This window comes from Taudactylus pleione, unplaced genomic scaffold, assembly GCF_031769625.1.
Source record: "Taudactylus pleione unplaced genomic scaffold, aTauple2 ptg001123l, whole genome shotgun sequence".
In the NCBI taxonomy this organism is placed as follows: Eukaryota; Metazoa; Chordata; class Amphibia; order Anura; family Myobatrachidae; genus Taudactylus; species Taudactylus pleione.
The window spans coordinates 114,370-140,621 of NW_028285524.1; the positions used below are offsets into that span (position 1 = coordinate 114,370).

Here is a 26,252-nt window from a genome sequence, read left to right on the forward strand (position 1 = left end):
AGTTTAGTGGAGCTCCCTTCGGCAGCCAGGAGGCCAGGTACAAATGTCCAGCCCAGGACGCACAGGCTGCGGGAATATAATGCTTTTGGGACAGTGGGAAACTAAAGCAAACAGAGACATAACAGCACACCTTGGTGTATGAGAAGGTCTATAATGTTACAGCCTAACTTTCTTTAATGTATCGTTAAATCAGGGGCGTATCTACATCCAGCGCTATCACACACACACAGCAGCTGGCTGGTTAGTTCTTCTATCATGTATGTGAAACAATGTAGCTGCAGCATGACAGGACACGCTGTCCTGGAGCTGAGCAGCCTAAGCCCGTCCTCCCTCCTCCCTGACTGCTCTGTGTATCGTGTGTGTACTGCTGCTGCGGGGATCACTGATTTAGAGCAGACAGGCAAGAGGCAGCGTCTGCTCTTAGTCACAGGCAGCAGCTTCTATAGCACAAATCCTCCTCCCCAACGCATAAAATTGGCTGGCAGCAAAGTGTTAAACACATAAATTACATACAGTACTTGAAGTTGTCTCTGTCTCTGTCCTCTCTGTCACCCGTCCACTACACCCCACGCTGATTGGATAAGGTCCAATGGTGGGGGTGGGACAAACTTTAAATGACAGGCTACTGGACAAATGATTGCCTGTATAGTGGTGAGTGGACTTGTGCTGTGTGTACACAGGAAGGGAAGTAGAAAGGAATTATGCGTTCCACCTGCACATGGATTCTACTTCCCTATGCTGAGTCTGCATGCTGCATCTGGTTAGACAAGCAACCTGCCAGCCAGGGAGCCCAGCAGCCAGCACCAGCCAGGGAGCCCAGCAGCCCGCTTACCAGTGACAGGGCCCAGCAGTCTTCCAGAAAGTATAATTATTCCTATAAAAAGGAGGGGAGCGGGAGGGGGGGCGCAGGTCCTTTACTTTGCCAGGGGTGCTCGGACCCCTAGATACACCCCTGCGTTAAGTAGATGGCTGAAATGAGCCCAAGGTATTTTAAAGGGGAGATAGACAATCATTTATAAAGAATAATAATGCCTACAATAGATAATATGGACAAATAATGTTTAGTAATTGAGTCCAAAATGTGGCAAAATATATGCAATAATGAGAATGTGACAACAGTGGGAATCACATAGATTATAATTGAAATGGCACCAGAATAATAGCAGCATCAATTATAGTAATAGAAGTTGCTTTCAAGTAGAGAACTGTTCTATAATGCCCAGATGTCTCCTGATAAAAAAAAGGTTTACACGGTACAATATTGGTGTAAGTCATTCATGTATAAGCAGCGCAAGAAATAAAGGATAATACTCTGTATTAAGTAAACACACCCCTATTTGCACTTTGGGCCTGATTTGTTACTGATCGCAACTGCGATTATGCACGAAGACGGCCGATTGTTGCGTTTGCATTGCAGTGCGCAAATGTCACTGCGATCGGACTGCGATCGCAGTGACTACACAGGCCTATAACAGAGTGAGTGTTTGGGAGTGGTGATTCGGGGGGTGGTCGGCAAAACTCAGACATGCCAGTGCATTTGAACGCCATTACAGTGGCGTGCATAAATGCCACTTCGATGGCATATGCAGCTTGGGATCTCACTGCGTGCGATGAGGTTAGCAAATTCTGACCTTGTGCAAGTGTGCGTGAGGGTCTGATGGTACTCGTTGCTACCGATGATTATGCAGATTTGCAAAGTATTATGGATGTGAGTAAGGAGAAGTGGTCATCCTTATTTTAGGCTGCGATGGCACTGAGATTGCAAACATTAGCATATTTTCGCTGTGCAATCCGTAATGAATCAGGCTCTTTGACCCTCCACACTGTTCCAATAGTTTGGCATTTTGACATTACACAATGACACAGTCCATTTATACTGAACTCTACCAATAATGATGTAAATTTGCCTTGATGACCTTGAAAATACACTTTGAAAATTTTTAGGTGAAATGCCAGTTTCATGTTTGGTAAACAGCGAATCGAATTTTAAATGGAAATATAATTTTTTATGTTGTTGATAAATGTGCACTATTTCCCTAGAGTCTATGTTTCTAAAGCATCATATACGGTTCTTTTACCAAAATAAAATGGGCAGACTAGATGGGCCAAGTGGTTCCTATCTGCCGTCAAATCCTATAGTGTATTTTAGCTAGTGGCAGGATTAGCAGTATGAAAGCTCCCACCCATGTTAATACATTTAAACGTGCAGTTGCAGATATGTTATGCAACTTAAAATTAGAACTAAATGTTTATAGAAAAATAAAGTGAAATTAAACCAACTTAGAAAAATATTTTTTTACCATGAAATGCTCTAGTGCTGTCCTTCTGTTGAGATCTTCCTGTCAGGTGTCATACAACAGGGCACAAAAAGCATTTTAAAAAATATATTTTTTTGGAATAACCGAAAAACTGAAATATGGTCTGGTAATTGATGTATATAATACTGCACCAACACTCATGAAGGGATACACCATAGTCTCCAGCTGAACTCTAACTTCGCACTATAGGGGCTTTATTTACGTAGTGGCAGGTTTTATAAGCTGACACTTCCAGGGCCGGCGCTTCCATTAGGCAGCTGCCTAAGAGCGTCGGGACCTGATGGGCGGCCCGCTGAGGCTGTCTTGGAGAGAGGGCATTGCCTTCCCTCTCTTAGAAGCCACTATTGCAGGCTGAGACCCGGTGAATCCCAGTGGCGGCGCCCATTACACCCGCTCCCTCCCACCCAACCGCGGAGAAGACAAACTAAACAGACACACATAGAGGGGAATTCAATTAGAGGCGAAAAGCCATATTCACCTGTTTTTTTGTGAAAAATTTGCCTAAAAAAAAATTCGCCAAATTCAATTCCAGGACAATTTCGCCTAAGTGGAAACAATTCTCCAAAAATGATTCTCCAATCAATAGCTGGTGAAAAGAAATGCAAAATCTTTATTTTGGGGTGTAAACGTGGTGAAAAAACTCAGACCCCTTGGGACAGCCCACCAAAGGACAAATCTGCAAAAAAAACAGAAACAAAAACCTAAGAACACCCCAAAAAAGACATGTCATTTTTGGGGTGAGAATTTAAAAAGTGGGGGGATAAACATTAAAAGTATCGAAATAGACTTCTTGGGGGTCCCCAAGTATGGGTCAGGGGTTTTTGGGATTGCAGGTGCATGCAGCAGGTGGATTTTTCACGTTTTTTAAAAGTTCACTTTAGAGACATAAAAACATGCTAGCACCCTTTTCAAGCACCCCAAATTTGACTGGTTTACTTAATTTCACCAAAAAATACAGCTTTATGCCATTCTTCACCACTTTTACAAAGACGCTAATAGCAAGCAATTTACACAACTTAAGTACCCAAAATAGTCTTATTAGGGCTATTAGTACACATTTATATTGATTCCCTAGGTTAATATATCTTTTTCTGGGGTACAGACTCATTTCCCCAATTCTTTCAGTATTTTTCGCCTGTTCCGCAGTCGCCTATTTCCGTTTTCGCCTGTCTTGCAATTGAATTAGGCGAAAAGCGGGGACGAGCATGGAATAAATTCGCCTCTGAAACAGGCGAATGAAGCGAACAGTCGGACAGGTGAAAACTACACCTCTACTTGAATATGGCTCACAATGCTAGAGGCTGCGGCAGCTGCCTGGGTCCTGTGCCGGCGATGTCATTGGCCGGCCCAGTCTGCTGCTCCGCCTCCAGTCTTCAATGTTCCCTGAGTCCTGGTGCTATGTATGCGCCCCTCCTGGACTGATTCCGGGGGTGGATGGGGGTGGATTGGGCTGCCGGGACGTCAGGTCAGTTCACACTCAGCCCGCCCTTCAATATCTGATCCCCCTCCATGCGATCAGGCAGCTGGATGCTTGATGGAGTTAAAAAAAAAAAATGGCTGACGGAGCCTTTGCTCTGTCTCTAGCCCCTGCGCCGTCAGCCTCAGACTTCAGACCAGGCAGCAGATGTAATGCAGCACTGAGCCAGGCTGCCAGCGCCCAGCAGCAAACTGCCCAATATTATTGTACAGTACTGCAGCACCAGGTAGGCACCAGCAGAAATATATATAATTCTATAGTGTCCTGTGTGGGTGTATATATATATATATATATATATTAGTGTCCTAGTGTTCACTCTAGCTCCGGCGGCAGGCAGGGTGCCGGAGCTAGAGAGGGCAACGTTGTGCGCGCGCCCAAAAAGGGGGTGTGTGTATAAGACGCGTCCCCTTTTCGTCATACTTGGGGGCGTGCCCGGCACTTACGGACACGCCGGGCAGCCCCCAAGCGCTGCAGAGAGGGAGAATAGATGCTACCCGGCGTCTATTCTCCGGCGGTGACTGGGTCACCGTACATTTCTCCCCCTGCGGGACACTGCGTCCCGCGGGTGAAGACGGCACCCGCAGGCTGTGAGGGCAGGGCGCTTTTTGCCCTCCTGGAGGGCAGGGTGCTATTTGCCCTCGTATTATACGTGTGTGTGTGTGTGTATAGATATATATAAGCAACAACTCCGGCACTCCTTCACGCAGTGTAACTTGGACAAACAGCCCACACCTTGCTCCGGTGCCTTCCTTATTAGGAGGACAGCACCCCCAATACACACTGTACAAAAAAATAGGCAGCACTCGGAGACTGGATAAGACTCGTGAAACCCTCAGCCGAGGGACTTTTAATCAATCATAGGTCGACCTTTCGGAGTCTTGCACCCCTTCCTCAGGACAGCAGAATAACACAATACAAACAAACAGACATATTTATATCATAACTACTCACCACTAAACAGGCGCCATGCACACCTGAGCTCCGTCCAGCAGCCGCACTTCCGGTCGCGGCAAGTCCGCAAAAACCGGAAGTGACGTCACCCGGGCGGGACCCAGCGCCATGGCAACCTGCAATAACATACACAGTGCGATCGTGAACAAACTTAGTCATTATCATAATGCAATAGATCCATAAAGTGTATATATCTCAGCACATGTACACTGTGTAAAAAACATAAGATCTGCGTACAAATATCATGCACAGAAAGGATTATACAAACTTTGTTGTGTATAAAAAGTGATACTTACAAAAAGTGTAAAGTGAATACACATACATATAAATACTCAAATAAAATACACATATTCTAACGTGGACATATAACTAAAGATAAAAAATGCATTAGTAACACTATAAAAAACATTTTGCCACTAATGACATTGCCTCTTATTGTCATCAATATGACAAGTAAAAAATCAATACTACATAATGGAGAAATGGAGCCATCTAGTGGGCAAAAAAACACCACTACTACCAAATTTAAATGCATATACAATCCTTAATGAACATATTCATGTCATAGAAGATCCACAACATTGGCATATAAAGCCATCCAAAATTACACAAATTTATAAGAAATTAATAAGACCCAAAGAGTCATTTAACCCTCGAGGAAAAAGAGTATCCAATCTACAGATCCACTGTGTCTCCAATTGCAGGAGTTTCCTTCCTCTATCACCACCCCTTAGTGACAAGGGTACATGGTCAATAATCTTATATCTGAGGGTCGCTATACTGTGTTTGTTATGCGCAAAGTGGCGTGCTACCGGTTGTTCACTACCATTAGTGGAGATAGCTGTTCTAATTGCCGATCTATGTTGAGCCATTCTGATTTTAAATTGGCATTCAGTTTTGCCTATGTAATATAGGCCACATGGGCATATAATAACATAGATGATGAATCTAGAGGTACATGTCAAAGGCCACTTAATTTTATATCTTTTCCCCGAGTATGGATGGAGTATGGTATCCCCGGTCTCAAGATATGAACACGTCGTGCACCCTAGGCACTTAAAACATCCATCTTTACGTGTCAAGAAATTGGGCTTAGGCATAGGTTTTAAAAAATTTGTCACATCAGTTTTAACCACCAGATCTTTGATATTTCTCCCTCTGGTATAGCTAGGTAATAGTTTAGTATTGTGCAAACACTTTAGCTCTGGATCAGATGTAATAATGGGCCATAACTTCTTAGCTCTTTTGTTGGTATATTTGCTCTTAACATCGTATTCATGGACCCATGGTAGCTGATTTAGCTTTTTGTCCTTAGGATCAATTCTCAATAACTCTTCCCTACTCAGACAATGCTTTTTGTCTAGCCTTAATCAATTCTTCCACCGGATACCCTCTCCTCTCAAATTTTTTAGACCTGATATCTAATTGTCACTTCCGGTTTTTGCGGACTTGCCGCGACCGGAAGTGCGGCTGCTGGACGGAGCTCAGGTGTGCATGGCGCCTGTTTAGTGGTGAGTAGTTATGATATAAATATGTCTGTTTGTTTGAATTGTGTTATTCTGCTGTCCTGAGGAAGGGGTGCAAGACCCCGAAACGTCGACCTATGATTGATTAAAAGTCCCTCGGCTGAGGGTTTCACGAGTCTTATCCAGTCTCCGAGTGCTGCCTATTTTTTTTGTACAGTGTGTATATGTATATATATATATATATATATATATGTGTATGTATGTAAAAATGCGATGTCTGTCAGAAAACAGCTACAGGCGGCACTCCACGGTCTTTATAAATGAAGAAAAGTGACTTTATTCGCCAACGTTTCAAGACCTGGGCGGTCTTGTCATCAGGGTGTAAAAGTGTGACAAATAAGGAAGCTTACCTTAAATAGCGGTGTATTAACAATGGTGTCCATGAACATCCTCAATCCTGAATATTCAAAATATTCTCCAGTACAAACAGGAATTAGATAATCAACTTTTGGACACTGCAGTATATGAAAAATTAACATATGACCCTACTTTAATATATAAGTCGGAACTGGATTCCACTTTACACATGGCGGTACTTAATCAGCATCTAAGTTCTAATCTGCTAAACAACTGGTGCAACCATTTCCAAGAGTCCCGGTGATTTATACAGTCCCCCCCCCCCCCCGCAGTAGAGAGAGACTTAACAAGAATAAAAAAAAAAACCACTTACCTGAAAATCCCGCTCCTGGTCCCGCCGCTGTCCGCTCCTCCGGCCGCTTTCATGGGAGAGACGTCGTCATGACGACTTGTCTCCCATCACCCACTGCGGGAGCCGGAAGATGGCTCCTGCAGTGGGAGCAGCAGCAGCCGCTGAGAGTCTGACAGACTCTCAGCCGCTGCTGATTACACCAAACACGCAGCAGCCGGCTCCGGCGGCTGTGTGTTTGGCAGTGTGTAGCGCTGACCGAACTCCGTCCGGTCAGCGCTACACTTGACTCGGGTATAAGCCGAGGGGGTACTTTTTCAGCACATTTTTTGTGCTGAAAAACTCGGCTTATACTCGAGTATATACGGTAGATCACCTGTGCTCAAGCATGGATATCCTTAAAACATGGACTGTATGGCGGAGTTTGGGAACCTCTATCATATGGTCAGGAAGCAATTAGTTACTTATGTAGAATCAGTCATGGTTTGCGGTCACTGGGCCTGATTCATTACGGATCGCAAATCGGCCGATGGTACGTACTTCGTATGCATTGCAGTGCGCGTACGTGAGTTAGCATTGCGATCGATACAAAGCCATCACAGACTGAAGGACAGGAGGGTGTTTGGGGGTGGTGATGGAGGAGTGGCTGGAGAAACGTTGGCGTGCCTGTCCGTTTGAACGCCGTTGCATGGACGTGCATAAATTGTCCACTGCGACGGCATACACAGCTTGAGTACTCACTGCGTGCAACGAGCAATTTATGAGTAAGGTCATACCTGCTGTAATTGTGCGTGAGGGGCCGATGTTACTCGATGTTCCCGATGTATACACAGCACTGCAAGGTATTACGGATGTGACATAGCGGTAGTGGGCGTCTTTATGTTGGCTGTGCGACGGCATTGCGATAGCATTCATTAGCATATTGTTTCAGCACACCTGTGTGCGTAATCGCAGCCGCGATTGCAATAGTTATCCGTAGTGAATCAGGCCCCACTGTTCTTTAATGTTTACACACTTTTTAGCCACGAACCAATGAGTGAACAACAAATACATTTTTTTACATAAATAGTTACATTTAGATTTTCTATCTTATCCCATAGATTTGATGTATCTGCGGTTTATCCTGAATTTAAGAAACCTGGTTCCTACACACAAGTACCTTACTGCAAGAGGGCAACTTCAGAGACAGTGAGTACATATATGATACACCACTGGCTAAGAAACTCTAAAGAACATATTTCATAAAATATTAGGAGGGGAACATGCAGTAGCCAATGGCAACTACATAAATTAATTTGTGTCTCTAGAGTCCTGTAAAGTGATATCTGGTTGGTTGCTGTGGATTGAAACAGTTCATGCTCATTGCACCATGTTATTAAATAAGATCTAGTTGATGAAGTTGATTTTAGATTCAAGAAAGTTTATGAAAGATGTACAGTTCAAGGCTACATCCGAATAACAATAATGTCCTTTTAGAGGTCACAGGACACCACTTACCCCCTCTGTCCCTCATCTACCTAAGCCTCTGTTGATTGCAGGGCTGTATTTTATAGGGTAAGACTGGTTTTCTCTATATGTTTTTCTTGAGAAAGAAAACATTTTTCACGTTTTTTCTTATTTTTAAGTAAGAATGTGAATGTTGGACATAAATTGTATCTGTAAAAAGACTGTGATTTAATCCAGGCAAGACGTTTAGGGTCTGGAACCTATAATCCCTATAATCCTTTCGTTCTGGAGTGAGTTGCATCTACGCCTGGATGGAAAAGAGCAGAAGAAACAGAACGGCTGACTGTGATGCCACATGTCCTGTACAAGGAAACATGGGAGAGGAACCGTTTGCTGGTGAGGTGAAGCTGTAATTTACACTCTGGGAAACATGAATCAATTTTCTGAAACGTTTGTATGCTTGATTACTTTAGAAGCAAAACATGGGGCCGGGTCGATACAACATAAAGTCATTTCTGGAGCTAATGGAAAAGAAACCTGCCAGCGTGCGAGGACTGTGTAACACTAAAGATGTGCGATTCAAGGACGAATTAAAGGTAGAGCATGTTAAACAGTGATAGAGGAGTTCTAGGAATATGCACAATGATCCTCTACAGATTGTGGGTCAGCCAAACTGTAGGCTAGTTCTAGGTACACACTGTGCATTTATGGGACCGATTAACCAATTCCCAGCCTAGTGCTGCCGGCGAACGGTCACAGTAATATAAGCATGCCCTGGCAGCGCCCCCTCTGTTTTACATGGTAGCTTGACCCGACGCTGGCGAAGCAAAGTATTTCCATTTTTGCATGTCCCCGTTGTCGGGTACAGTGTAACGCAATCTGAATAAATTACAGTAAGCTGCCATCTCCATAGAGATTTATAGGGGCGGGGGTAAGCCTCACAAACTGATTTCACTGGTGCTAATCTGTTAATAATGTAATAAAAGCACAGAAAAGTCCTTTGGTGAAAACACCAGAGAAAGGACTTTTCTCATCTTAATAAATAGACACCTGAATCAGTTCTGTACCCCCTTCCTGGCAGTGTGTGAATGATGTCACATGCAGATGAATGTTTGCTATGTGATCTATTTTGTTCATGATTCCTGTTTCTGTCCTCCACACAGAATTGTACCCCAGGACCTGGAACTTACGGCAAAGCAGGGAATCCACACACTCATAGAAGAGAGGGCTTCAGAGTCTGCCAGCTCCAAGGGTATAATGGACAGCGAAACGACTAAATGTGGCTCAGCAAGCAGCAATGTAAGTGATTATGGGATGAGAGGGGCCGTGTGTCATTGCTTTCCTAATGCACTGCTCATATTTCAGGAATGTGTGCCGGGACCAGGAACCTACAACCTAAAATGCTCCATAGATGAAACCTTGAAGCACGTTGTGGGTAAAAGAGGACCTTATGACCTATTCACCGGGCCAAGATCACAGCACATCCTGTACGGACACTTTGCTACACCTGTAAGTATGCTACAAAGTGGAACGCTTCCATTAGAGGTCATTGAATGGAAGATGCTGACCACATATAGTATGTACATGTATAAAACTGAATATAAGAAATTAGGGAACCAGTATATGACGAACGGTACAGGAGGTATACAATAGTATATGCCTGTACTTTTTTATTTTCAATTATTATATAAATGGTATACTTCTCTTTAAGTATTGTTTGTGATTTATGGCTACCATGTAATGATCACAATATTCCCTTGTTTAAAAAAATAAGAAAAAGCAATCTTCTCTGTTCTGTGGCCAACTTGGAAATCCAGAAGACTCTGGGCCTGATCAGAGATGGGTGATAATGCACAGACTGCGACTCTGCATGCAGCGGCTGTGCAATAATATGCTTATGCCACAGGTGGCGTCTAGTTTAAAATGACGCCTACTGTATGCATTGCAGATCCGAGGGGTGCAGCATCGGCTCACTCTGTGGGAACATCTGCCATCTGAGTAACCCTGTGTTGCAAGACGCAGACACTGGCCACGGCGTGCCTCAAAAATGGGGCCGACACATCTGTTTTCAAGACCACCCAGTCCCCAAACTGCCGCAGCTTGTCATTCATGTTGTGGCTTAGGGGGCACTGCTAGCGATCTCTCAGAACGAGATCTGCACATGCACAGATCTCACACCATTGGGTTTGCGTACATCTCTGAATAAGGAAGATCTGACCATCAGGAGGTGAGGTTGAATAACTGCACCCTATACAATACAATACAGTACAATAAAATACAGCCACCCACAAGATTTTATGACCTCTTGATCAAAGACACTGCAGGGGTGGTAAATGAATAAATTGTATGTGGAAATTGCCAGATTTGGCCAACTTTATCTGGAGAAACTTGTAACATTGTAGGTCAAATTGGTGTTATTATTGTCCCACTTGGTGCAGTTATGGGTGGAATGTCTATAATTGTTTACGATTAGGGAACTAATACAGAAAACATTTGAATTTGTTTATTTAAAATATATTTATGCAGCAGGCTCCATAGGGTATCCACAGGGTTACCTTGGGTTATAGTCCTGGCTTGGCCATCGGGCACCACACAGTTAACTTTGTGCTCCCAGCATGCACTGGGCCACCCTCCTATAACCCCGCCCCCAGGCCAAGGCACCTCAGTTTCAGTTGGTACCCGGCCATAGTCGGGTCACTGCATGGGGGCTGCTGGCAAAAACAGCCCCGAAGTTAAGAAGACTGCAAGTGCGGCTAGTGGGGACAGTCCAGCGGAAGCCCCCACTACCCCACCTACACCCCTGCTGGCGCTGAGCCACCGGTACTGAACCAGGGAACTCTGCAGGCTTTTCTGGGGGTCCCAGCTAGCAGGACTGTGGTCAGGTGCACAGGGAGCAACAAGGTAAGCACAGGGGGCGTCTGCGGACGGAGCCCACTGTGGCACAGTCCAGTGTCCTCAGGGCTGGGGGCTACCTGAGGGGTGCAGGTAGTGGAGCCAGGTACTCATCCTGCGCTACCACTAGACCACCAGGGATATGGGGCTGGAGCATTAAGGAAGCGCTCCAGCATCCTGAGGGTTAATGGCCTGCCAGAGAGGGTGCTTTTCCGGTTTTAGACTATGGGAAAGACCCCTCTCTCACTGCACCAGCTGCCTTTCTACTGAGGCTTGGCGCGCTGGTGCTTGGGATCCTTCCCCACGGCTCCGCCTACAGAACGCACGGTGGCCATCTTGGATGCACAGCAACGCTGAGTAGGAATGTGGAGCCTGGGTCCCCCACCATCCTACCTCTCCTACAGCTTAATGTTTGGTCAGGTAGCGCTATTCCCACTTCAGACTTAGCATCTGAGTGGTTGATGATAGCGCTGTTAGTGCAGGCATTTATTTCTGCACAGTATGTGACTTTATGCTAGCAAAGCTGTATATTTTCTTCTGTCATCCATTTTTACTGTCCCTGTTTTCTGCTCTGTTCTACCCTAATTGGTGCACACTACTGTCAGGGTGGATATTAAACCTCACAGTGGGTAGTGTTTTACTTACTGTAAGGGGTCATATACTAACATATCTGGTAGTGAGGATTCCGCACATAGTGCTACCCCCGGTTCACTGTTCCAGGTGTAACATGTGTGGGGGAGGGAGAGTTTCCGCAGGATGGGATATGCAGCACTTGTTTGTCCCTGCCTGTCACCCCTGTAGTGGCCAGCACGTCCCAGGAGCCTCCTTGGGCGGCGCTTAAACTAGCTGTTAAAGCCTTGGTAGGGCGATTGTCCGCTCCTCCTGCGTTCCATCAATTGGGGTTCACGCATCAGGCGGCAGTCCCTTCCCCTGTACTTGGGGCACCGGGGCAGTTGATGGTGGCACAGGGTCCTCCTCCTCAGAGGCTGTCCCAAGAGGAACCTGCCTGGGTGAGCACTCTGGACCTGATTCAGACCCGCTCGCAAGCGCCGGCTCTGACGTGCGCACGCGTGAGACCCGGCTAGCGACGGGCGCTCCGTTGCTCCAGGTCTTGCACCAAAACGGGGCGGCTATCAATTTTGATCGACAGCTCGCACCATTTTGGAGGCGTGGCGGGGGGGTGGCTTCACAAACTGAGGCGTTCCCAAGCGAACGCCTGCCGTTTGTGGGTGGCCCCACTGACATCACCAGTGATGTCAGTGGGAGAGCTTCCGGCTCTATTAGAGCCGGAAGCTCTCTGAGGCTTGCGTCCACAAGACCCTACCACAAGCCCCGATGGTCGCGATGGCCTGGCCGGTCGCAATAGCTGTGGGTGGTCACCCACAGCTATGCGAGTTGCCTGGAGGCCGCACAAAAAAAAAAACGCCCTGAATCAGAGCGAGCGCTCTTTCAGAGCATCCGTCTCTGAATCAGGCCCTCGGTCCGCCACAGTACAGAACTTAACGGACGTTTTGCAGGTGCCCGCTCTACGGCCTGCTGAGAGACCATTAGTAGCGCCACTGTTACCACATTATGACGATGATGATGTCAGATGAAGGGGAGCTCCCGGAATCTGACTCTGAACGACCCACTTAAGCGGTTGAGTATAAGTGCAGGATTTATGTATCCGGGCTAATTAAAGCTTTCCGCAGGGTTATGGAGGATGACTGTCTCCCTGAGACTGCATCGTCTTACGCATACTTTAAAAGGTAAGGCGTCAGTTTTTCCTCTCTGGTCAGCTGGTGGACCATATGGAGGAAGCGTGGAAATTCCCAGGCAGAATGTTTCAGCCCCAAAAGAGACTCATATTCTTATCCCTTTGCAGAGGATTACTTCACTAAGTGGGACACCCCTCCTCAGGTGGATTCCCATGTGACACGCCTGATTAAGAGTGCAATCTTACCCATGCCGTCTATGTCCTCATTTAAGGACGTTTCGGACCGCAAGGTAGAGATTTACTTAACATCCATTTACTCTTTGGCCGGGGGATCCGCCAGACTGCTCATGGCGGTCTGTTGGGTGGCTTGGGCCATGGAAAAATGGGCTGATGCTTTTTAATCGTCATTCTCCTCTGATGCTTCTGAGGAGCAGACGGTGCTGGTAGTATCCGTGATTCTGCTACTTATATTAGCGAAGCAGCGTTGGATGTTAGCCTGCTTACTTCCAGGATTTCAGCAGCAGCAGTTTCGGCTTGCCGATCGTGGTGGTTACGTTCTTAGATTCCACGTCTGCATTCAAAGAAGGGCCTGGAAGGCTTGCCGTTTAATGGTCTGGTCCTCTTCGGCCCAGACCTGGATAAAATTGTAAGTACATTGGCAGCTGCAAAGTCTGCATGTCTGCCATCGCCTCAGGCTCCGTCTAGGACTGCTACTTAGGCTGAAAAGACGATCGTCCTCAAGGTAAGCAGAAGGTGCAGTCTTTTCCCAGGCCATCAGGAGCCACCAGGAAGACACCCTAGTCCAAGAAGCGACCTTGGAGTGCTGGACGCCTTGTCACCAAGCCTAGGGCAAACTCTCAGCATGAGTTGGGCCTCCCCTTGGGGAACCCCAGGGTGGGAGGCCAACTTCTTTGGTTTGCCCAGCACTGGTGGATGATTATCACAGACACCTGGGTCAGAGAAGTGGTTTCTCACGGGTACACCCTCTCCTTCAACAGAAGGCCTCCCCATCAGTTTTGTTTCCTACACTCCGGAGGTAGGCCTTCATTCCACAAAGGCTCTGGAAATCCAGAAAGTGGTAAGTTCTATGCTCCAAGACGGGGTCATAGTTCCAGTCCCCCCGTCCCTCAGGGGGATGGGTTCTTATTCCAATCTCTTTTTGGTACCAAAACCGAACGGTTCTGTCCGTCCTATTCTCAACTTCAAGGCTCTCAACAAGTCTCTGAGGGTCCCTCGGTTCAGTATGGAGACTCGACGTTCCATTATATTAACTATGGAACCTGGGGATTTCATGGTGTCCCTGAATATTCAGGATGCCTACCTGCATATCCCCATTGCTACGGCTCCTCAGAGGTTTCTCAGATTTGCTGTATTGGATCACCATTACCAGTTTCAACCGCTGCCGTTTGTTCTTTCCGCGGCTCCGCAGGTGTTCACCAAGGTAATGGCGGTCATGGCGGCTCGCCTGCGGTTACAGGGGGTTCGCCTGTTACCTTTCATGGACAACCTGCTTTTCCTAGCAGGGTCTCCGGAGGTACTTCGCAATCATCTGCAACTGACAATATCGGTGTTGCATACTCACGGCTGATCGATTGGAAAAAGTCCTCACTGATGCCATCTCAGAGGATGATGCATCTGGGAGCACTGTTGGACTCTCAGCAGCAGAGAATCTTCTTTACAGAGGAGAAGATCTCAGCCCTACATACCAGGTTACGTTCCTGTCTCCAGGGTCGCCAGGTGTTCATTCACTTGGCATTGAGATTACTGATTTCCATGGTGTCGACATTCGACATGGTGGAATATGCCCAGTTTCGTTCAAGACCTCTACAGAGGCTGATCCTCTTCAGATGGGATGGATCACATGGTCGGATTAAGGATTCTGCCTTTGAACCTCTATACACCCCTGCCTATACCTTCTGATATCCTGCCTATAAACCTCTAAGGACGACGCTATTTTGCGTACGCAGTTATACAGTAAATAAAGACTCCAGACCTAGAACCTGTGGTTCCAAAGCACAAAATATTATTCAAGCAAAAGTACAGTCAGTTACACGCTAGTTATAAGTACAAATTTAGCGCAAAGGAATTATACAGACCCAAGTACAGTTATACATACGCAGCGCTCTGGACCAGATGTAGGCATCAGCAAGAAACCCCTCGTCAATCAGCATTCAGCACGAAGACTCGAAACCCAGGGTCAGAGCACACATATTTATACCCTCCAGAAATAGACAACACAATAGAGAAGTTTGTTGCTAATACCATTGGTCCTAAAGGAGAGGGCATATGTTACAAGGCATTTAACAGGTTGGTTCAAATATACACAGTCCAGCCTCTAACAACTGGTGGTCTCTGGTTTCCCACCTCATGCAAATCCTAATGGTTGGTCATATAATGTTCATTTTGTTGCTTGAAGTCTCTGCGGTCCATAAGTTGAGAATGCCTGTTGCGATCTCTACATCGATGTTACCGGAATACTGTTGAGAGAGTATGCATCAGTACAATACCAAACATGGCTTACTTATCACATATAAAACCTTAGTTACAAAATAATCTTTATTTCATAGCAATTATAGTAAATGTGCATACTTGAATCTTATACCTTAAAGCTTTTGGAACCTTGTATGTGAATATGTAATGTGTGAGTATGTGGGGTTTGATGTAAAGACGCTAGTTAGGTTTATCTGATTTGGGGCAGATGTGCACGCATGCAGCTAATAAACAGCGTTCGCATGCAGGATATTGTGCATTCGCTACTGAGCGTCATGTTAGCAGCTTAACTGTGCATAATGTGTGGTGTTCATGCATGAGATTCCATACGGCAGTGTTCATTCCAGGAGTACTCAACTCTGAAGCGGACTTCCTCAGTCGACACGATGTACATCCAGGGAAGTGGTCACTTCACCAGGAGGTCTTCCAACTCCTGGTGGACAAATGGGGTTTTCCAGAGATAGATCTCATGGCCTCCAGATACAAATGCAAGCTAAGAGTGTACGGGTCCAGAACAAAAGACGCAGAGGCTCTCCTGGTAGACGCTCTGTCGGTTCGGTGGACCTTCCAGTTTGCGTACCTGTTTCTTCCTTTCTCCCTTCTTCCTCGGGTATTGAAGAAGTTCAAGCAAGAGGGAGGCATGATCCTGCTGGTGGCTCCAGTGTGGTCGGACGTCACTGGTACTCAGATCTTCAGAGTCTCTCCATAGACGCTCTGTTGCTGTTTCCTCAACGTCCGGACCTGTTGTCTCAGGGTCCTTGTGTTTACACGGATTTGAGTCGTCTGTCTTTGACGGCGTGGGTCTTGAGACATCCATGCTTCGGAAACCTGCTTCTGCCAGGATTTACCACAGGGTATGGCATACCTTCTTTGAATGGTGTCGCCCCAGGGGGTACGATTCCCAGGTATTTCGGATATCCAGGGTTCTGGCTTTTCTCCAGGCAGGATTAGATAAGGGTCTTCGTCTAGCCTCATTGAAAGTACATGTTTCCGCACTGTCTGTGTGGTTTCAGTGGAGGATTGCTCCACTCTCGGATGTTCGCACCTTTTATGCAGGGTGCTCTTCGCATACAGCCTCCCTTTGTGCCTACTGTGGCTCCTTGGGAATTGACCTCCATTTGAACTACTGGGCTCAGTGGATCTCAAATGGCTCACAGCTAAGACTGTGTTTCTCCTGGCTATTGCTTCCGCCAGGAGGGTGTCAGATTTGGGGGCTCTTTCTGGTTTTTCACAGCAGCAGGGCAGTGCTTCGGACTTGCCTTGGGTTCCTGCCTAAGGTGGTCTATAGTTTCCACATTAATGGGGAAATTGTAGTGCCGGCCTTTAACTCACAAGACCTTGTGGTACGAGCTCTACGGTTTTACCATACCAGTTCCCTTAGGAAGTCGGACACTTTGTTCGTCCTCTATGGTTTCCATAAGAAGGGTTGGCCGGCCAACAAGCAAGCGTTGGCCAGGTGGATTCGCATGGCGATTTCTGAGGCTTACAGTCATGAGGGCATTCCTGTTCCGCCCTCTGTTACTGCTCATTCTATGAGGTCTGTGGGTCCATCATGGGCAGCTCCTTTCTGCACAGGAGCGCCCCCACCGTTGAGGATACTGCTTTGGGAACTCCCAAGGTATCCCTGTGGATACCCTATGGAGCCTGCTGCAGAAAATAAGAGAGATGGTAAGAACTTACCTTTGTTATCACTATTTCTGCAAGGTCCATAGGGTTCCACAAGGAGCCCACCCTGTCGCCCTGTGCTTCATATGGGTCTGGTTCTGGTCACCGATTTTCCGTCTCCCTGTTGTGAGAATGTGATTCTTGTGTATTCCAGACTTCCTTCTCTCTTTTTCTCTCCTCCTATGGCCTTGGCTTATTACTGAATTGAGGTGCCTTGGCCTGGGGGAGGGGGACCCAGTGCATACTGGGAGCACAAAGTTAACTGTGTGGTGCCCGATGGCCAAGCCATGACTATAACCCAAGGTATCCCTGTGGAACCCTATGGACCTTGCAGAAATAGAGATATCAAAGGTAAGTTCTTACCATATCTCTTATTTTATATTATTTATATATATAATAATCTCACAAGTTTCACACTATGGGGCCGATGAGGGGTTGAATGTAAGTTGGATGCAGTTATACGCTACTGTGCGCACAGGAAACTAATGTGGTTGATCACCTGTTTGCAGAGCTGTACGCATTTATTTATTTACATTTAGAATATATAATGCTACGCTTTACAAAGAACAATTCAGTCCTTCACTGCCCCAATGGTTCTTACAATCTATGGTCCGTATCCCATGAACATACATACACACTAGGGTCCTTTTTTATCAGAAGTCAGTAAATCTACGCTATGTTTTTTGGAGTCTGGGAGGAAACTGGGAGAGCCGAAGGCCTTGGTCAGGAACTGAACTCCTGATCTTGGAACTGTGAGTCTGCAATGCTAACCACTATACCAACTGTGCTGTCCCATCTGTTCAGCCCACTGTCCCTATGCATTTGCTCGCTTTCATAGACACCATTGTTATGAATGCACCAGTCTGATAACCGCCATATCGCTGTGTACACACTACTCTGCATAGCACGCAATTCTGTTGATAGGCCTGCGAAGCGGTCATGCGACTGAGTTGCATAGGACTCAGCTATGGAGCATACACAGCACAAAAACACTCAGAAGCCAATTGCAAAACAAAGTTACGTTCAAATCTGCATCGGCCCTTACATTGGGTTTCCTGTTCTTTGGAGAACTGGACACAAACTGCCTCATCTTTTTTGCATTTACTTTATAAGCATAGATACTGTTTTACATACCATGCCTACCTATAAGATTAGTGCTTTGAGTGGACATCAGGGACATGAATATCCACAGGATTTTTTTTTTATGCAAAACTCGGCCTTTCTGCTATCAGTGCTGCTACGCCAATCATGTGCACAAAATTCTACTAGGGTCGACCAACAACGGCTCTGTTATCCATGGCTAATGGTTTCAAACCATCAGTAAGAAACCATCAATGATTGAGCCATCAATGGTTTAACTCTGCGCATGCGCTGAACACAGCCGGCATTAGCCATTTGGATTTTGCCATTGATGTTCACCATTGGTGGCCTCCGATTGACGGTAAAACTAGTTATGATCGACATCAGACCATCGATGGTTGCCAATCATCAATGGTCGATGGCCAACCCTAAATTCTGCTTCTAGTATTCCTGATTCAATACAGATGGAGGTTAAAAATATGACTGAATGTGCTAATAGAAGTGTATGAAATATATTCACAGTGCACATGATATAGCTTCAGAACATCACGTGCTAGACTCAACCCACCTACATTCTCCCAAAAAGGCAAAAACAAGTGGCCAGAATATGGTGGTTATTCTGTGTGTGTATTTATGTCTGTTTCATTATATCCCTAGGAATGTTATCAGACAGAGCTAGGATACTTTGATGCAAAGTCATTCATTGAAGATCTTGAAAATGATCAAAAAAAGAAACATGGCAAGTTTGGAACAATTCATCGCTTTCCAAAAACTCCAACGGACAGGATATTCTACAGCTCGCTTGCCCACTGTCTCCGGCCACTTGTCAGTATTCAGGATTTGATTATCCAGTACAAACCATTTGCAGGATGTCTGCTTCAAAATCTAGCCTGTATTACCATGGAAACTTGGATGGGTGTGAATGTATACAAATGCACCCTTTATGCAAATGTACACAACTATGGATGGGCCATATAATATGTTTCCATTACTTAATTGCATATTAAGACTTAGCATGATAAAATAGTATTTTGACTCCTGGCTGTAACAAGTGTTTTGTGCACTAACATTCCTGTAAGCTCAGAATTTGGGTTTAGTTGGCTGAATCCCATGGATCTAAATGAATCCCAAATGTTTGAGTTGCTGTTAAGGTCCATCCAAGTCTCCAACAGAATCCTGAATTTGATACATTCCTTAATACAAAATGTATGTACTGTACATATAGAACACAGCTTTCCAGAGCTGGTTATTTAAAAGGACTGCACATACAGTATGTTAAAGATGGAAGGAACTGAGGGGCTAAATAAGGCATTGGAACTGCTGTGCTGGTGTCTATTGGGCAGCATGAATCGTGCAGAAATGATATATTGGGGAAGCTTATACTTGGCCATCCCACTCTTGCGTCTCATATATAATTATAGTAGCCCACTGATGCTGGCTGGTGATCACGTACTTTCATGCAAGTGCTACACCACATATGCTACATAAAGGTAAATGAAGACACTAGGGGATATATTTAATAAAGTGAGAATTTTTAGAGGTGGATATGTTGCCCATAGCAACCAATCAGATTCTACTTAACATTTAACTAGAATCTAATAGTTAGAATCCGATTGGTTGCTATGGGCAACATCTCCACTTCTAAAAACTCACTTGAGTAAATGTACCCATTGAGCCCTATTATGAGTATGTTCCAATGCCGATATTCTCGCATTGGTCAATGTTTTTTCAACTTTGCATGCGTTTAAATTTCAGCTTGAGCGTCCCACAGTATGTGGGTACAAAGTCGCAGGACCCAATGATACCTTTGCATGGAATCAGAAATGTATTGGGCATTCCTGAACGGTAACTGGGAGGTGGCTCTTCTGACACAGGAAGATGCATCTTATGGGTGTGTTATGGGAGTTTTGCGGGTGTGTCGCAGGAGGGGTTTTGGAATCAGATGCTTAATTGCGTGCATTGGAGGCCACACTCTGACGGAGAATCTGCACCTAGCAGTGACGCACCAAGCAGTAATGTAGCACCTACAGATGCACAAAGTGGCTGTCTCAGTCCTTGCACATTCCTGCGCACGGCTGTACACCAAGTGCTTATTGTAGAATTAGCATAAAGTCACAGGTGAGACTGTGACAGAAGAGCGCAAACACGTACGCCACTTTGTCTGGCTCAGAATCAGTCCCTAGAGGGAGCAATAAAGTGCACATGGTTAGTGGGGTGATCTGTGACAGTCCTCCTAGTGACTAGCTTCCAGTATCAATACTAATGACACCTAGGCAATAACATCTGCAATGTTTATGTACGCGCAGCAAGAGTTCTTACAGGAAGTGTCTGTGCGGCCTGTTATGCCTGTGTTATACTAATATACTGTGTGTCACTGCATCTTGATCTATTGTTTTTCATGATAGCATTCCCCAGGTCCTGGTTCCTATGATGTAAAATCAGTGTTCGCTTCTGTGAGGCAGTCCTCGGTTCCCTTCCTGACCTCTGCTAAGCGATTTGACAGAAAGTCATGCAGAGTCCTCTTTGGAAGTAATGTAAGTTTATTGTGCATAGAATATAGATGTTCTTTTTATTTCTGCATTACTGGTGCTGACTCGGCCTAAGTTAGCTCTTCCTAAGATTTTGGGTTGCTCTGCACAAACTTACACAGTAACTCCCTGAGATCTATGGGTATTTCGCACTCACATTTACAGCAAGCTTTTTATTTTTTTGCTTTATAGTATAAAAATAGTTTCAAATACTTTTAGCATTTTCCTTCTGTTCGCCACGTTTATGAATATGGACCCTGAATTAGTACTGTCTTCAAATTGAAAGCTTATGTCTTAGACAGAGTATTAGAACCTCCGGATTATCCAGTCCCCTTGTTTCTCACATTCAGTTAATCTACTGTACTTGTCACATTGCAGAACCCAGTCGGCGTTGGTCGATACGATATCAACAAACCCACAAGTGGCAAAACTTACCGATCCGCATTTCTCTCAAAAACCGCACGCTCTTTCTCTGATCGGGAAAAAGAAAAAGCTTTCAAGTGAGTTACAATTTGGTTCTTTTGCATTCAATGGTTAACATACCCTAGTACAGTGGTTCCCAAACTTTGTTTGGTACATGGTCCCCTTAGGTCCTCAGCATTTTTTTCACAGCATCCCTAGGCCAGGGGGGAGCTATTTACTAAGATCAAGTGCATTCCAATCAGCTCCTAACTGCTGTGTTTGAAAAATGACAGCTAGGAGCTGGTTGATTGGTACTTTAGCTTTGTCCACTTTATCTCCATCTAAAGCTTAGTAAATAGACTCCTCCATTAGCTTCGAGGTTCTGTTGGAACCTTGTGCACTAATACAATGTGGGTCCTATGACGGGAATTCCTAACACGTTTTTTCTTGCACCCCATAGAGGTGCAAGCAAGAGTAAGCTAGACTTTTCATCAGTAATAACCTGCTGTGTGCACAGTTGGAACTTCATACTTAAATGAATCTCCCCCCAAAAAAACATAGGGGGAATAGCTGGGATGAGGGACAATGGGAGATATACCCACAAAGGATTGACAGAGAAACAGGTACATATTACATTTTGGAGATAGAGAGGGACAGATAGGGACACAGAGAGGGAGCAGAGATGCACACAGAGGATGTGACAAACTTGGGTGGGTGGACCAAAGTCAGGGCTGGACTGGTGAAGAAGAGACAACAATGAATTCTCCCATCAGGACAGGAATCTGTGCAGAGCGCTCATTCACCCTTGTTGTATTGGCAGCAAATATTTGGTGCTCATTAACCTCTTCTCACTTTGCTGCACAGAGAAGGAGGGAGGAGAAATGAGAAGACAGATGGGGCTGTACAGCACAGCCACACACAAGTAGTGCAGCCTGTGTAATTGGCTGCACTCTGACGTTCTAAGGCTAACAGGTAGCACATGGCCCAGCCTACAAATATGGTGGCCCAAGTAATTTATTTGCACCCCAGGTACCACAGAACCCAGTTTGGGAACCACATCCTTAGTATAATATATACTAACATGTGATTAGCAACCAGTGGGCTCACTGAGGCTAAAGAGCTCTAGATGCTGCCTTTAATTTATTCAAACTGTACTAGAAAAACTGATTGGTTGCTGAGTTACAGCAACTTTTGTGTTCTGTTATCTGTGCATCAGTCTCAGAAATGTCCCCCTCAGTAGTGTATTGTTTATACATCCTCTTAACATGTAAGTTGTGCCCTACAAGAAGATGGACTTGAATTCTCATTCTGACGGCCATTATATTTTCTAATTCCACTGTTTGTTGTTCTAGGGAACGGATCCAGAGATCACACAGTACTTTGCCTGTTCAGCCATTAGTAGCACCGGCTAATGGTCCTCTACTACAATCTACTACTACATGAGAGAGAGGATGAGGCTTACCGGACATCATTTTGGCTGAGAACTTGAAATGATGGATAATCTAATGTTTTATGTGTTAAGAGGAACTGTGGGAATTAATCATTAACATCTTAATGCAAAAATCTGTCTATTGCTATTAATTGCACACGTTACTCATTTTCATCAGGATAATTGTTATATATAGTGGTCTGTTTCTTATATGTTCCAGGAGATATTCAATAGTTATTACCTCTTGTTATTTTATGAAGCACTCCCAGGTTTTCCAACAGCTCAATTCATAACACTGTCCTTCAGTGTAATTGAGGGATTCAGCATGGATGGGTAAATGAATTAGAGTCCTATGAGGGAGTAGTCACTGCTGTTATCTTTCAATAATAATTGTTGGCAATGATATCCCCCTCCGATTAAATAACTTCACCATTGACACTATAACAGATTTATATTCAACTCATAGGGTGCTACCGCTAATAACTACAACATGATCATGTTCAATGAAATGAGAAAGGAAGTTATACTATGGTGGTGTACATAAGTAACCCACTAATTATATACTGCAATACAAATTTTAATGATATATTAAATAATAATATACTAAAAGCCCAACAAACAAGAAAAAGAGGTAAACAAAGGAAAGCCATAGTAAGTTTTTCAGCGAATAGAACTCACAGTATTATGCTTTAACACACTAGAAGGATCCAATTTTAAAACCACACTTTATATACATGAGTGCCTCCAACTTGAAGTATAAATGAATGACAGCACAGTAGAAGCAGATCTCACTACTTGTACTTATGTGGATGACAAAGGAAACGAATCTGAGGAATCTCCTAGTGGTGCAGGACATAACCCTGCTCTCTGGTAGGAAGATGTGCACTACTATGGTTGGAGAGAACAAAGATTTTATGCAGGGCTATATTTTATTGTTGTAAATGTGAGTGTTTTTTATGTGAAAAATGTATCTGTAAAAGGCAGAATACCAGATCTGTTGTTTCCCTTCATTTTCCACCACAATCGCAACCAGAACCAGAACCAAACCCACCACTTATTAAATGTACCCCATGGTCTATAGAGGAGATAGTTCTCCTACACAAACTACAGGGTCAATGCAGAGTTGAACGCAACTCTACCGCAGATGCTCCCTCTTTACGTGCATGGAAAAGGATGCGTATGTTCGCCTGGAAGCAGAGCTGTACGCATCTGTGCTCTGCCCTGCCCACTATCCATATGCGTAGCTTATTACTTATCAACATCAGCTCACACGTGCACCAGCCTATACTTGGGGTAAAAGAATTGTCTGAATTAGCTGTATTTACGCTTCCATCCAACTTTGTATAGCCTGCAATTATGCACTGTAAGGAAATGCAAATATTCATACCACATAAATTGATATACAATTAATTAAAAAGGAGGACTTATGACTGTTAGAGGGAAATGAATCAGACCCTCTAAAGTAGGGGTGGGCAATAAGCGGCCCCCCAGCTGTTGTAGAACTACAAATGCCAGCATGCCCTACTAAAACTGTTACAATGCATGCTGGGATTTGTAGTTTAACAACAGCTGGAGGGCCGCTTTTTTGCCAACCCCTGCTCTAAAAAGAGTGGACAAGTGAAGTTGCCCATAGCAACCAATCAGCTCCGAGGTAGCATTTATCTAGTATATTCTATAAAATGATAGGTAGAAGCTGAGTGGTTGCTAAGCCCAACTTATCCACTCTTTAGAATGTTTGATACATCACCCCCCAAGTCATCTACTATAGCATACACTACACACATCACATCTCACACACAGAGTTGTGGAGGCTTACGCTACTTCTCACAAGGTTGCCTTATAATTACATCTTTCTCACTTTCCTGTACCTCTGTTCAATTCTTTTGTATTTTTTTCCCTAGTATTTAAAGCTCTAATATAGGTGGCGTGATCCTGCAAGTCATATTGTAGGACATCAGAGCACCCATGAAAGTGTTACAGGAGCACAGAAGAGAGATATATGTGGAATCTTTAATAACTAAATGTGCGAAAGTTGTAATATTCTGTTAAAAGGACTTAAGGTGCATACACACTAGACGATATGCTCCCTGAGCGATATCGTCTAGTGTGTCCCCGGCAGGCTGTGCTCAATGTCGTTCATGACATTGAGCACAGCCGCTGAACAATATCATTAGCGATATCGTTCAGCGCCGGGCTCTCTCACCCATTCCCTGACATGCAGCAACCTGACGAGGTCGTCAGGTTGGCCTGCATGTCAGCCCGATGAACGAGGATGACGAACGACCCGCGGGAACGCGCGTCGTCGTCATCATTCATCTTTTTTGTGTTAAAAATGGACGATAAAGTGGACGACTGAACGATAATGATATCGTTATCGTTCAGTCGTCCACTTTAATCGCCCAGTGTGTACGCACCATTACAGTTTGATGTGGTCTTTGATGGAACCAAGTAAACACCTGCTGTCACAGCACCAGCAATATACCCACTTTCTACTAGTAGTTTGTGCTGGCTCACATGGGGGATGGGTCTAGTGAATACCCCAGTATGGAACAGGGCCACCCTAAGGACATAATTTGCTTTGTTGTGAGCTATGCACATTCTGTGGCCCCCTGGCTCCTCCAGGCAGCAACTGAGAAGTTTGGGCCGAGGTGACAATAGAATCATGAGACATGTTGTTAGGGATAGGCCGGGGGTCAGGAGCTGGCAGCACAGCACTGGGAATCAGTACACAAACCAAAGGTCAGTCATTAGCAAGTGTAGGGTTCAAAGTTGTACGCTAATCTGATGTTCACGCAATTGAGCGATTATCGATGATCTACGCATGCGTCACAGCCACAATGAGCACACGTGGCGATTGAATTGCGATTACGGTGCAGTGATTTGCAAGTGATGGACAGGAAGCGAACATTTTGTGGGAGGTAACTGGGAGTGTCAACTAAAATGGAGGTATGTTCCGGGCGGTTCTCCAGCTGTGTCTGTGATCCAGTACGCAGATAACATGGCTCTGGTGGACATTCTGATTGGCCAAAGACTCACTCAGGGAGTCGATGTTTGCATTATCTGTGTCCGATGCAGCGAATGTGCACGCAATTGCGGCAGGTGTGATGGCTCAGGTGGGCATCTCAGTACAAGTCCCGGCCGCTGTGCCATTAGCATATTCTCACAAATCCTCAACTGTGAAAATCTCATCTGTGGCAGCAATAGCGCACAGCTCTGAGTCAGCATTCATTCATAGATCTCCGGGGAGCCAATACATGGAGTAATGACCGGTAATCATCAGAGACGAGATGGAATACAGCGAGACCTGCAGGAATGCCAGGCTTGGTACTGTCAATAAGAGAGAGGTTATTTCATTTAATAAATAAAATTATCCACCATCCATGCGCTTTACCGTCGCAAAACGGCATATAGCATCCGCCTGCATCGTAAATCTCTTCTTCCACCAGATAGAGATGAGAGGATACTTGTGATGTGGGCACTCCTGTAACTGCCTGATATCACATCGCATAGAACTGAGGGCCTGATTCAGATCTGGTCGCAAGCGCTGAGCGCTCGCAACGGGGTCGATGGTGGCCCACAGCGCATGCGCACAACGGAGCCAGCTCCGTCGTGCGCATGCGCGAGACCCGGCTAGTGACAGGCACTCCGTCGCTAAGGGTCTTGCAACAAAGGGGGCGAGCTGTCAATGTTGAGTGACAGCTCGCCC

At 45.2% G+C, this 26,252-nt stretch overlaps 1 protein-coding gene across 1 annotated transcript; it reads left to right on the plus strand.

The window, feature by feature from the left end:
• Positions 1-689: 689 nt before the first annotated feature.
• On the plus strand, positions 690-22,560 carry LOC148453617 (ciliary microtubule-associated protein 2-like). Its single transcript, XM_088461910.1, has 10 exons — positions 690-862; positions 8,019-8,106; positions 8,656-8,765; positions 8,838-8,960; positions 9,528-9,663; positions 9,730-9,873; positions 18,845-19,012; positions 20,593-20,721; positions 21,094-21,215; positions 22,470-22,560. Exons 5-10 carry the CDS (start codon positions 9,622-9,624, stop codon positions 22,558-22,560), a joined length of 696 nt encoding a protein of 231 aa, XP_088318036.1. The 5' UTR covers positions 690-862; positions 8,019-8,106; positions 8,656-8,765; positions 8,838-8,960; positions 9,528-9,621.
• Positions 22,561-26,252: the final 3,692 nt, after the last annotated feature.